The 12670-nt window shown below is 45.3% G+C and overlaps 1 protein-coding gene and 1 pseudogene across 1 annotated transcript; one reads left to right on the forward strand and one right to left on the reverse strand.

Moving 5' to 3' along the window:
- Window positions 1-1198: 1198 nt before the first annotated feature.
- LOC123128778 (uncharacterized) lies at window positions 1199-6452 on the forward strand. The gene is made up of 5 exons (XM_044548874.1): window positions 1199-1926; window positions 2660-2777; window positions 3965-4317; window positions 4399-4497; window positions 4821-6452. Exons 1-5 carry the CDS (start codon window positions 1265-1267, stop codon window positions 6037-6039), a joined length of 2451 nt encoding a protein of 816 aa, XP_044404809.1. The 5' UTR covers window positions 1199-1264; the 3' UTR covers window positions 6040-6452.
- Window positions 6453-7615: 1163 nt separating this feature from the next.
- On the reverse strand, window positions 7616-12348 carry LOC123129769 (receptor-like protein kinase HSL1; annotated as a pseudogene).
- Window positions 12349-12670: the final 322 nt, after the last annotated feature.

The following is a 12670-nucleotide window of genomic DNA, read 5'->3' on the forward strand; positions in this document are numbered from 1 at the left end:
TGAAGGCGGTAGGTGAGGGAGGTTTGTGAGGAGTGAAAGGGGCGCCCGCGCCCGGACGGGGTGCAACATTAACCTCCTCACCCGCGCTGCATGCGGTGTCACCCCGACGAGCGACATGATGGATGGGGACATGGCAGACAAGGCGGGCGTCAACGACCTCAGGGTCCAATCCTGACCAATCGGAACTAGGGGTAGGGGTCAGCGACGTGGGCAGAGGGAGGAGCGGGGGCCTCTGCGGCGCCGCGCGGACGTGACACCGGATGGGCAGCGGTTTAAGACAAGGGCGATGGGCGGCAACGGAAGCAGTAACACCGGGTTGGTGCAAGAGGCGCCGCACGCGAGCCGCGCATTTATGCGAGGACGCCACGTCAGCGTCAGCCTCACGGAGGGAGGCATGGACGCCCAGGTTGACGGCGACGAGGAGTCCCGGCGAGACAGCCACCAGGAACCGCGCCACCGCAATGCTCGCCACCCGGACCGAGAACACGCACGGCTTAACCTGAACCGCACGCAGCCGCTCCGGGAGGGGGGGAGTACGACAGGAGGGAGGACACGCCGTCGCAAGAGAAGAAACCGGCGACGAACGGCACCACGACCCAAATGGTGCCGGGTCCGTAAGAGAGGGGAACTCCGAGGGGTCGAAGGCGACTCCAGACAGGAAAGAAGCAATGACACAGGCGCGGAAGGCGATACCTGGACGAGGGACAAGGTCAACGGTGGCGGCACAGGGCGGCATGGCAGGGCACACAACAGCAAAGTCGTCCGGGCTGTGGACAAGGCGCGGAGCCGGCGGCCTCTTCGGCGCTCCATCGGCGCCGGCCAGGCCCAGGCAGAGAGCCGGAGGTGGAGTGGAGAAGGGGGCGGCGGGATCGGCGCCCCCGCCCAACGAGTCGCCAGGTGAGTCGCGGGAGCCCGTCATCCGTCTTTCTTTCCCTCTCCCTGGTTGTACATTATTTGTTTTCATTAAAGTTAATATGTTCCGAATGGCTTAATTTGGAGTCGTAATTTTGTTATCCCTTATCCTGTTGCAACGCACATGCTTTTTCGCTAGTTTAGTTGTAATTCAGCTGCTCCAGAGACAAATATTACGGTACAGAGGGAGTAATTGTTAAAAGAAAAAAAAAACTATTTTGTTGTAGTTTGCTGTACATCTGTATCAGGGCTCCAACCTCCGGAACAACCCACGAGGAGCTCCGAGACGGCGGCGAGGGTTTTGGCATCCCCTCCCACACACAGAAACAGAGCCGCCGCCAAACCCCGGGAAATGGCGGCCTCCCGCTTCCTGACGCTCCTCCGCCGCCGCCGCTCCATCCCCAACCCATCCCTCCTCCACCGCCGCCTCCCCTTCTCCTCCTCTCCCCCGCCCCCCTCACCGGAGAGCCCCTCGGCCCCCTCCTCCTCGAAGCCCCCCTCCCTCTCGGCCCGCCTCTCCTTCGTCTTCGACCAGCTCGACGCGCTTGACCGCAACCGCTCCTCCGACCTCTCCGCCCGCGACGCCGCCCTGCGCCGCATCCAGTCCTGGCGCCGCCCGGCCCCGCCCCCGCCCGACGCGCCCCCGCCCCCGCCCAGACCGGAGCCGGGCGGCCAGCCAGAGAAGCATGTCGAGGCGGCCGCGGCGACGGTCGGACAGGAGGCGGCGGCGGAGGGGCTGGAGACCATGAGCGTCGCGGAGGTGCTGCGGAGGGAGGTGGAGCTGGTCCACCCCTGGCCCGAGTGGATCGAGCTCATGGAGCGGCTCGCGCAGCAGAGGTACTTCGACCTCGGGGGAGGGTCGGGTGGCGCCGACCAGGAGTCCCGCCTTGCCGCGGCGGTGCCCATGGATCTCTCGGAGGTCGCCGAGGAGTCCGGCTTCGATTTCTCCAGAGACTGGACCACTGTCAAGAACGCCTGCATGAACTTCGGCCGCGACCGGTTCGACATCCTCAAGTACGTCCCCGCTCACTTAATTGGCTTATCAATGGATTGTTTGATGAAAACACTTTGGCATGAATGTGAGAGTTGAATGTCCCTTAGACTTGTAAAGGGCCTGCTGCCGAAATGCCTAGGCAGGTTCAGAGGATGATAGACATCAGGGATGCTTGCTACTTTTAGTGTTTGGTATAATTTGATACAATACTTCTGTTTATATAATCTAGTATTGGTATTAAGGAATAAAAACTGAATACTACCACAAAGGTTTACATCTGTAAAGTTCCATTGCTGTAAGTTTAGAATTATGAATTATTCTTGCTGGAATTATTTTGTCGCACATAGGATTCACCTTTTGTCTACTCAAATTACATTTTTGTTCCATTAAATACATTTCTTGTTAAAGCAGTGAAATGCAGATAAAACTATTATACATGAAGTCAGAAATTCATGGACGCTGTGCACATTAGTATACTTCTGATCATTGCAACACTTCTTTCTGGATGCAAAAAAATTGCTAGCACTATCAGAAACTATGATATATACTGCTAGCCTAAAGCACATGATAACAGAGGGCAATTATAATGTATTTGAAAAACAGTGAATACTATGCATACATATTTTGTCATTACGATTCAAGTTAAAAAAAAAACACTGCAGACAAACTGGTATTCGTGTCCAAAGGTATATATTGCACTCCAACAGATATTTATGTAATAGAAATTATGTTAACAGTTTCTTAATGATGCAGGCCGTTGCCTAGGAAGGATCTTCAAGTATTGGTTGGCCATGGGTGCCCCAGCATGGATCCAAAAGTTGTGTTTTCTGCAAAGCTGATAAGGAAACTGGTCCACCTTGACGAGGGTGATGTAAGTTGCAGCTAAACTCAAGTTTATTCTCCGCAGCCCACATGTTTTCGTTTCACTACGTTATGTTCTAGATGGGGGTTGAAAAACAGAAAAACAAAATGGGTGAGATCACTTCCTTTCTTGATTGTATGTAGTCACTATTTGAGTGATCTGTAGATATTTGTAAGGTTATAAAAGGTATATTTGTGCTCACCTAGGCGTGCATAGGTTCTTTGAGGCATCGGAATGCTGCATCTTGGTATTAAGGGAAGGTTTAGGCCGCAGGTAAGGAATTGACCTATTGGATGACAAGTCGTGGTCTCTCTGGCGAGGGATCAACCTTCTCTGGTTTAAAAAATCACCCTCTCCGATGAGTATTCACGCTTCTCTGAAGGAAAATCACCCTCTTCTACAATGAATCGAGCTCTGCCAAGCCCATCGCTGTTACTACAGGGAAGGAGAGAAATAGAATAGAAACCGCAGTTTCTGGCGTTCTTTCCCAGATCTGCTTTAATAAGCATATAGGTGCCTTTCTAGTGGTTTAATGTGCTGGGTTAGCCCATAGTGCCCAATTTTCTGTTTCCCTCTTTTTTTTTACTGTTGCTCTCCCTAGGTGGCGGCAAAACACTCCCCTAGCGCCTTTTTGAACATTGGATACGTGTACTTTCTCACTTTGAACAATGGCATATGCACAGTAGTCATGACACTTTGGGTACATCAATTTATTGATTTGCAAATTATTTACTTACCTGACCACAATGTGCGTTCTGGCTTACTATCTATTTCCAACTCCTTATTTGCGACTATGTTTATGTAAATGGTTGCTGCTATTGTTATGATAGTTTATTGCCTTTCTTGATTTTATTAAAGATTAACACAACATTCAATGGCGTGATAGGTCTGCGTTTTATAGCAATAGGAGTAAATAGCCGCAATTGTATATGTATTTAGATTTTTTCCACTTATGTTCACATATTAGAAACATGCCACTTAATTTTCTTGTTAATATGTATTTGCATAACAGAGGTGACTGTTACATACCCACAACTAGTTACCAAAACATCTCTCAACAGTTTGGTTCGGCATTCAGTTCCTCGTTTTTTATGGACTCCTACTGACTGCTATATAAACATGAAAGATGAAAATACACTAGAAAGACCAGGCAAGGTGTAATCTTCTCATTTCTTTATTTTGCTCCTGATTTGCAGGTGTGCAGTTCATGTAATTTGCGAAATTCATGCTCAAGAGGCTATATCCTTACACGTAAAGAAGATGAAGCTCGGACTCTTGATGTTATGCGTATTTTATTGGTCTATGGTTTTGATCATATAAAGGGGACTGTGGAGAACAAACCACTTCTCAAACAGAAATCCGTGAAGACCGTCGTTCGGAAATTAATACACGAGATTGCCAAGCTGAGTGCTGTTCCTATTGACCCCAATCTTCCACCCCCTGTAATCAGGAAGTTGCCACCTAAGGTGAAGCAACCGCCTCCACCACCAAAGAGACGAGTTGGACGTGATGACGTAGAGATGAAGAAAGGAGACTGGCTCTGCCCAAAGTAGTTTAACCTGTCTCACCTGTAATTTATAGAATGTTGACTTCAGGAGCGATTCTTATTTTCTGAAGTATGTGGTTGCAGGTGTGACTTCATGAACTTTGCAAAAAATACAATTTGCTTGCAGTGTGATGCTAAGCGTCCCAAAAGGCAACTTCTACCTGGAGAGTGGGAGTGTCCTCGGTTAGCTCACTTACCACAGATTTATTTGGTCTATTTTTTGAACTTATACACAGCAGTTTCCTAGTATGCCTCATATTGATCACATCCATGTTTGTTATCTGTCTAGGAACACGCCTGTGAATAAGAATAGCCTGGTATCTGATTGTCTTTCTTCATTATTTATGTCGAATACGTTTCTCTGTGCTGTCATTTGTTTCTCAAGAGGCAATTAGTTAATAGTTATACAAACAAGGAATGATAAAGGAAACAGTGCACATTTGAACCATTCATGAACATAATTGTGATAATTTGTCATCCTTACACATTTTTCTATCAATATCTAGGTGCAATTTTTTGAACTACAGACGGAACATGTCATGTTTCCATTGTGAACATAACCGTCCTCCAGATGAATACACCAACAGCCAAATGGAAGAATATCAATCTGCACCGCGGAAACGGTTGGAAAGACCAGCTCGCAAGCCTGACGTCTCTAATGCGTGGAACTTTGACTTCGATGATAATGAATCGGATGGTGCTGATGTTGCAGCATTTGAGTTTGCTGATTCATCCAAAATCAGGGAGAGCTCATCTGTGGACAACTCATATAGAGATAATACAAAGGGTTCTGAGGCCGAGAAATTCTTTGGAATGGATGAACCAAGGAGCGAGGGAAGAGAGAGAAAGTTCAGTGGAAGAGACAACTTGAACTCATCTAGAGTTGGTTTTGATGATTTTGATGACGAAGAGGACGATATTGACAGTTATGAGCTTGATTTGTCAAAAGGTGGTCAGACAGGTGGTGTGTCGAGGGTGAGTTATTCTGACCTTGAGAATGCTTCTTCTGATTCAGAAGACTTGAACGAATTTGCTCACAGTAGAAATTCCAATTACGGGGCAAAGGATGAAGCAACAGGTTCAGCTGATGATGATGAATTTGATGATCAACCCTCCCTAAGATCTAGTCATATTGCGGATTCTTGGCAGAAAACCAGAGGTTGGAGCGGTTCGAACAACCGCAGAAACGCATCTTTTGGCTCAGAGAGTAATGATGGGGTTATTTCTGATTTTGATGAGGATGTTGACAACGGTTTTAGATCTAAACAAAGGCGTAAACAGGGAGGCCGTGAAACAGTTCCTGATATGGACTCTGACATGGATGATGAGTTACAATCAGATGATAGGAGGAACAGGTCCTCCACAAATTTCAGAGGAAACTTCCCTGCCAGAAGCTCTAACTTAAATAGCAGAAGCGCTAGTGGGGACCGTTATGGTAGGACAAGAGGCAACAAACAGTTCAGGAGTGTTGATGTGCATGATGGTGGGTCGCCCTTTGATAGGAATCGCAGAGGAAGGGGTAATCAGCAAGATCATGGCTCAAGAGGTTCACAAAGAAATGCAGGAAGAAATTGGGATAATAGTAGTGAGTTTGATCGCAGAGGGAGGGGTAATCAGCAAGATCATGGCTCAAGAGGTTCGCAAAGAAATGAAAGGAGAAGCTGGGATAGAAGTAGTGAGTTTGATGGCAGTGACAGGCCCCTCAGGCGTTCTAATAGAAGGTAAGAATATGGCAATGCAAGTGGCAGCATAAGCATCGAAAGTGTGGACAGTGTGCCCAAAATTCTTGGATTCAGAACTGGATTGATGGCACTGGATCCTGAGACCCTGTCGATAAGGGATGTTTTAGGAAGTGTTAATATTTCCAAGATTTTTTCCAAGGCTCCAAGCTAGCCAACAGGTGGAGTGTTACATCATGGAATTTGGTATGTTGAGATTTTGTGAAAGAACTTTTTCCTTTTTTCTTCACCATTTGCTGCCTCATAATCTTCTCAAGGAAGGGCCTAGAATGCAGCGAGAGAACATGCCTCCATGCATGTATGTTTAATATTTGTTGTATCAGTTTCTTCATCTTAAACATTATATATTCAAAGATAAGTTAGTAATGGAGTTCAATTGTCATCTGTGCAATGTGAAAAGTGAACTCATATATTTTCAGTAATGAATTTTCGGAAAATTTGTTCTGAAACTATTGATCTCTTGCATAATAGGCTCCCTTTTGTTCTCTAGATTAGGTTTGGTAGTCATTGGCTAGATCATAACTTCATATCACTAATTTTGTTGTCACTCATTTGCTCAGCGCAGTTTGAATCTTGTTCCGTTCTTCAATACGCCTGCTGATCCAATTTGTAATTTGTATGTATCCTTGATGTATCAATCAGTTCTTGCATGTATTTTTTGACTGGGAGTTCTTTCATACATGTAAACATCTATACCACTATATAGTGTATGAATAGCTTTGTATATATATCATTGGATGAAATTGATCCAATGGTCAGGATGTGGCAAATCCGACTGTTGCTGGCTGTTTGATTTACCATTCGTTACATCAAGTCTTGTATCTGAAAGTTTTCATGATTAAACTTAGTGCGCCTATTCTAATGGAGAATATAATTATCATCTGTACTACATTCACACATGTACTCTATGCTAGACTCTTCCATACATGCTCTTGATCCAATTATTTTTATCTCTTGAGGAAAGAGTTGCAATTTATATTTACCTTATGAATTTAGATATTTTTTCAAGAGGCAGCTAGAATTTCGGATTTTGTGTGTGTTTTAGCAGTAGTTCTGTGTAAGCAAGCCTCATGGCCTAAACATTACCCTGTAAATGTAAAGTGTTCCTTTAGCACATCAAAGCATAGCGCCACCCCATCCCCCCTTCAGGCTCAGCAACTAGATTGGAGTAACCTATCTTCAATAATTGTCACTTCTTCTCATGAGAATATGCAAATTTCCCTTGCACTTTGATTAGCCTTCTAAGAAAGCTAAATGTTGCACATAAACCCTGGCCAAAAAGCCAGTAATTTCATAGTCATTTATCTACTTTTTCAGCAAATATTTGGTCTGCATGTTAGAAAATAACCGCATGCATTTAGCCTGGAATTTTATTTTCAGGAGTTTGTGGCTGCAATACTTGCACACTCCACAAGCTTCATGTCGACACAAAAAGGATAACGTAAACTAGCATGTGAAAGATAATGAAACAGAAAATCACCTACACCATTTGCACCCGGATCTCATGATAGATTATACTCCATTAACTGGAATATCGTTATTCCTCTACGTCTTCAGTTTTTCTAGGATTCTAGAAGTGATGTTTCTTCGGAGACAGCATGCTGCAGGCTTCTTTCCCTTGATTTATGTTGAAATCGGAGAAGAGCGTACAACACATCCTTCATTGATGGCCGTACTGAAGACTGCCCACCTGTACAGATCACACCTAGCGCAGACACTGCAAATGCATCTTCAATGTTGGCTGGATCTCGAATGTCTTCATCAAGAAGATCAATTGACAGGCCATATTCTTGATACTGTCTCCATGCCCATTCTGCCAAGCAATACTCCAAGCCTCCATCATTTGCCACTCTCCCTGTTGTGAGCTCCAACAGGACCACTCCGAAGCTGTAGACGTTGACCTTCTCATTCACCTTAAGCCGGTATCCGTACTCTGCAAAAAAGCTAGGCTCTGATTAGCACATGGTACATCCTAAATATATACCAGTTTGAGTTTGTATTTCTTTTTCTTACCTGGTGCCATGTAGCCAAAGGTACCACCTATGGCAGAAATTGACCCAGGGTCTCTGGTTTTGAGAAGAATCCGAGCAAGCCCGAAGTCGGCTATCTTTGCTCTGAACTCGGGGTCAAGAAGGATATTAGCAGACTTGACATCACAGTGCACTATTGCGGGTGAACTATCATGGTGCATATAGCAAAGACCTCTTGCTGAGTCAATGTCAATTTGCAATCTGGTGGGCCAATCCAAAGGCACCAGTGAACCAACTCTCTCTCTCTCTCTCTGATGCAGCCACCTGTCTAAGCTACCGTTTTCCATGTACTTGTAGACAAGAAGCTTAGCCTCTGAGCTTGAGATGCAGCAAAGCAACTTGGCAATGTTTGTGTGCTGGATCTCACCCAATATCTGGACCTCTGCAAGGAAGTCCTTCTCAAGCTTGTTGTCAAGGTTCTGCGCGTTCCATATCTTTTTAACAGCCACCATTCTACTACCACCTTCTTCATCCACAACACAAATTCGGCACACCTTGCCAGACCTGCCACTTCCAATCCAGTGAGCAGAGCCCAGAAAGAACATCATACTCTGTGAAATGCAGTGCATGGAACTGGGTTAGCTTCCATGATAGAGGATCTTGGCTATTCTTTTTCCTCTTTAATAGCAAGAAACCACCAACTGCCAAACCCACAAGCATGATACTTGCAAGAACAAAAAAGAGGGCTATAAGCCTCCTGGAGATATCATTGTTGGTGTTTGCTATTGCCCCGCAAATCGGAAAATTCGGGATGGAATTATTCAATGAGACACAAAGGCCTGGATTGAAGAGGAAGCTTTGCTCATATGCTTCGTTTTGCAATGATGTTCGAATTTCCCCTGTGAGGTGATTCATGGAGAGGTTTAAAAAGTTCAAATTCAACTTATTGATATCTTTTGGGATCTCGCTAGATAGCGCATTCGAGGAGAGGTCAAGGATGGTTAGCTCTGATATAAACCCAAATGCTGCAGGTATAGTACCCGATATCTGATTTCCACTTAGATTAAGTGCTTTGAGCTTTAGCACTCCAATTGCCATGGATACTGATCCATTAATTTGATTTACAGAAAGGTCAAGCTCTTCTACCTATGAAATTGAAAGTGCAACTAATCCCCGGGTGATTTTGATAATTTATAACAACATATAGCTCATTGAACTAATATCCATTCAAGTTAAATATTTCAGGGAGTTCAATGATTGGCATGGCATGGACTAAAGATGTGGACCCATCAAAATGCTAGGGACAAAGATTGGCAAAAGCTCAAAACTCTTCATTTCTATCTTAGTGGTCCAAGATCACATTGAGTCCATAGGAAAAGCCAATACTATTAAAAGGGGATGAGGTGTTGCTTAATGATCTACTTGCTCAAAATGCTTAGTGATATGCTCCAAAGCCCTCAACGACTTTCTCATTTCCAAATATGTCCAAAACCTAAAGTCAAACTCAGCCCCACCGATTTGATCTATCCAGCGCCACCGAGTTCCTTTGACATAGCCATTGCCAAAAACCCTAATCAATTCGGTCTCACCGATCAGGATTTCGATCTCACCGAGATGGCAATGCAAACTCTCTATTTCCCTTCGTAACGTTTCGGTCTCATCGAAATGAGCGATCGGTCCCACCGAGTTCGCAATGCAAACTATCTGTTTCCCTTCGTAACGTTTCGGTCTTACCGAAATGAGCGATTGGTCCCACCGAGTTTGCCTGACCAACTCTCTGTTTTCTCATTGCTGAAATCGGTCTCACCGAGTTCATGCAATCGGTCACACCGAGATGAGGTTTTTCCCTAACCCTAGCACATCGGTCCCACCGAGTTGACCATATCGGTCCCATCGAGAATCCTAACCATTTTGAACTGAATCGGTCTCACCGAGTTCTTCTATTCAGTCTGACTGAGTTGGGAAAAATGTGTGTAACGGTTGGATTTTTTGTGGAGGCTATATATACCACTCCACCCCTTCTCTATTCAAGAGAGAGCCATCAGAACATGCCTACACTTTCACTACTCATTTTCTGAGAGAGAACCACCTACTCATGTGTTGAGACCAAGACACTCCAATCCAACCACAAGAATCTTGATCTCTAGCCTTCCCCAAGTTGCTTTCCACTCAAATCATCTTTCCACCATAGCCAAATCTCTGAGAGAGAGTTGAGTGTTGGGGAGACTATCATTTGAAGCACAAGAGCAAGGAGTTCATCATCATCACACCGTCTATTACCTTTTGGAGAGTGGTGTCTCCTAGATTGGTTAGGTGTCACTTGGGAGCCTCCGACAAGACTGTGGAGTTGAACCAAGGAGTTTGTAAGGGCAAGGAGATCGCCTACTTCGTGAAGATCTACCCAAGTGAGGCAAGTCCTTCATGGGCGATGGCCATGGTGGGATAGACAAGGTTGCTTCTTCGGAGACCCTTCGTGGGTGGAGCCCTCCGTGGACTCGCGCAGCCATTACCCTTCATGGGTTGAACTCTCCATCAACGTGGACGTACGATAGCACCACATATCGGAACCACGCCAAAAATCTTCGTGTCTACATTGTGTTTGCCTTCTCCAAACCCTTCCCTTTACCTTCATATACAATGTTCTACTTTCCGCTGCTACACTCTTAGAATTGCATGTGTAGGTTGATTGCTTGACTTGTGCTAAGTTACTAAAATCTGCCAAGACATAAAATTGGGAAAAGGCTAGATTTTTATTTGGTCAAGTAGTCTAATCACCCCCCTCTAGACCTACTTTCGATTCTACAGAAATGCCCGTCAAATCCTAGGGAATTTGGCCAGAAAGCAAGTTATTTACTTCCCTGAATACTTCCATTTTGCATGCTAAAGTTGGAATGGGACCAGAGAATCTGTTGTTGCTCATCTCAAGACATGAAAAGTTCCATGGTAGCTGGGTAGGAAAGGTCCTAGAGAAATTGTTGTTTTGGATCATAACTGTCATTAGCTGATTTGTCACTACTGACCAGATGCTCTTGGTGAACTCTCCAGTAAAATGATTGTTGTACAACATTAAATTGTTCAACAGACAGTAACCGTCTAGCGATTCTGGAAGCTTTCTAGAAAAGTTATTATTGAGCACAACGATGTCATTTAATTTCCCGTTGAAGCAAAGATCAGCTGGCAGCTCGCCAGAAAGGTTATTGTCACAGACTTCAAGATTGACTAGCGGTGAGTGCCTTCCGAGCTCTGGTGGAAGAGAACCAGTTAACATGTTCTCAAATAGCCGGATGTCTCTGAGATTCGGCAGCAACCCAATACTTGGCGGTATTGACCCATGAAGTTGATTAATGTATAGAAACAACAGGGTAAGGTTGATCAGCTTACCAAAGTCATCTGGTATTGACCATGTTAGATTGTTTGAGGACACATCAAGCTCCACCGAGTTTACGGCTGTGACACTGGATGAAATCTCGCTTGTCAAACCATTGTTAAACATGTACAAGTACCGAAGCTTCTTATGCCGCCATACCCATGTCAGAATTGGGCCTTGCAGCATATTAGTTGTCACGACCAAGAGGCTGAGCTCTATGAGGCTTGATATGCTCTCAGGTATCTCACTTGTCATGTTCATACCCGACAGCCACAAGTATGTGAGGTGTGTCAACTTGCCAAACTCAACTAGAAATGGAGCTGGCAGAAATGGGTTGTCCTCCAGAGTCAGCATCTCGAGGTTGGCTAGATTGCTTATGTCCTGTACTGGATAGCTTCCATCAAACTGATTGGTGTCGAGGATCAGTGACTTGATCTTTGGAAACCATCCAATGGATGGTGGGATTTCACCCGTTATGCGATTGCTTGATACGTTGAGACGCTCTAGCTTTGCTTATAAGATGACGCTGATAAGCTGTTTATGTCAGCTGCGAGTTTCCCACCAAAGGCATTGTTGGAAAGGTCCAGGTACTTTAGATTGGAACAATTGTAGAGTATTGTAGGGAATGAAGTGGAGGCGTTGTTGTAGGAGAGGTCCAAGTAGGCAAGATTCTTGAGGAGGCAAAGGGACGGTGGGATTGGTTTCATAAGGGTTTGCTGTGGAAGGAGATGGCAGTGACCTCACCTTTTGTGCATGTAAGTCCTCCCAATCTGCAGTGGTCAGAGGAAATGGAGTTCCATCTGCCAAGCACAAGTGAGCTCCCCCAGTATCTCTTGAGTCCTAGAAGGATTTGGTGTTCATCACTATACTGATTTTTGGACTCTGGGTAAAATTTGGGTAGTAGAGAAATCAGTGCAGTGAAGAACAGCAGGAAGCTAACACAGTAATTGTCATCCATGTCTACAGAAGCTTTTGGGTTGAAAAATCTCTTGCCAGCTTTGGGTGGAGAGGGGGGCTGAGGGAGTCCTGGATTAGGGGGTCTCCGGACAGCCGAACTATATCCTTTGGCCGGACTGTTAGACTATGAAGATACGAGATTGAAGACTTCGTCCCGTGTCCAGATGGGACTCTACTTGGCATGGAAGGCAAGCTAGGAAATACGAATATGTATATCTCCTCCTTTGTAACCAACCTTGGGTAACCCTAGCCCCCTCCCGTGCCTATATAAATCGGAGGGTTTTAGTCCGTAGGACAACACACAATCATACCATAGGCTAGCT

Source organism: Triticum aestivum, chromosome 6A (assembly GCF_018294505.1).
Source record: "Triticum aestivum cultivar Chinese Spring chromosome 6A, IWGSC CS RefSeq v2.1, whole genome shotgun sequence".
NCBI classification, from domain to species: Eukaryota; Viridiplantae; Streptophyta; class Magnoliopsida; order Poales; family Poaceae; genus Triticum; species Triticum aestivum.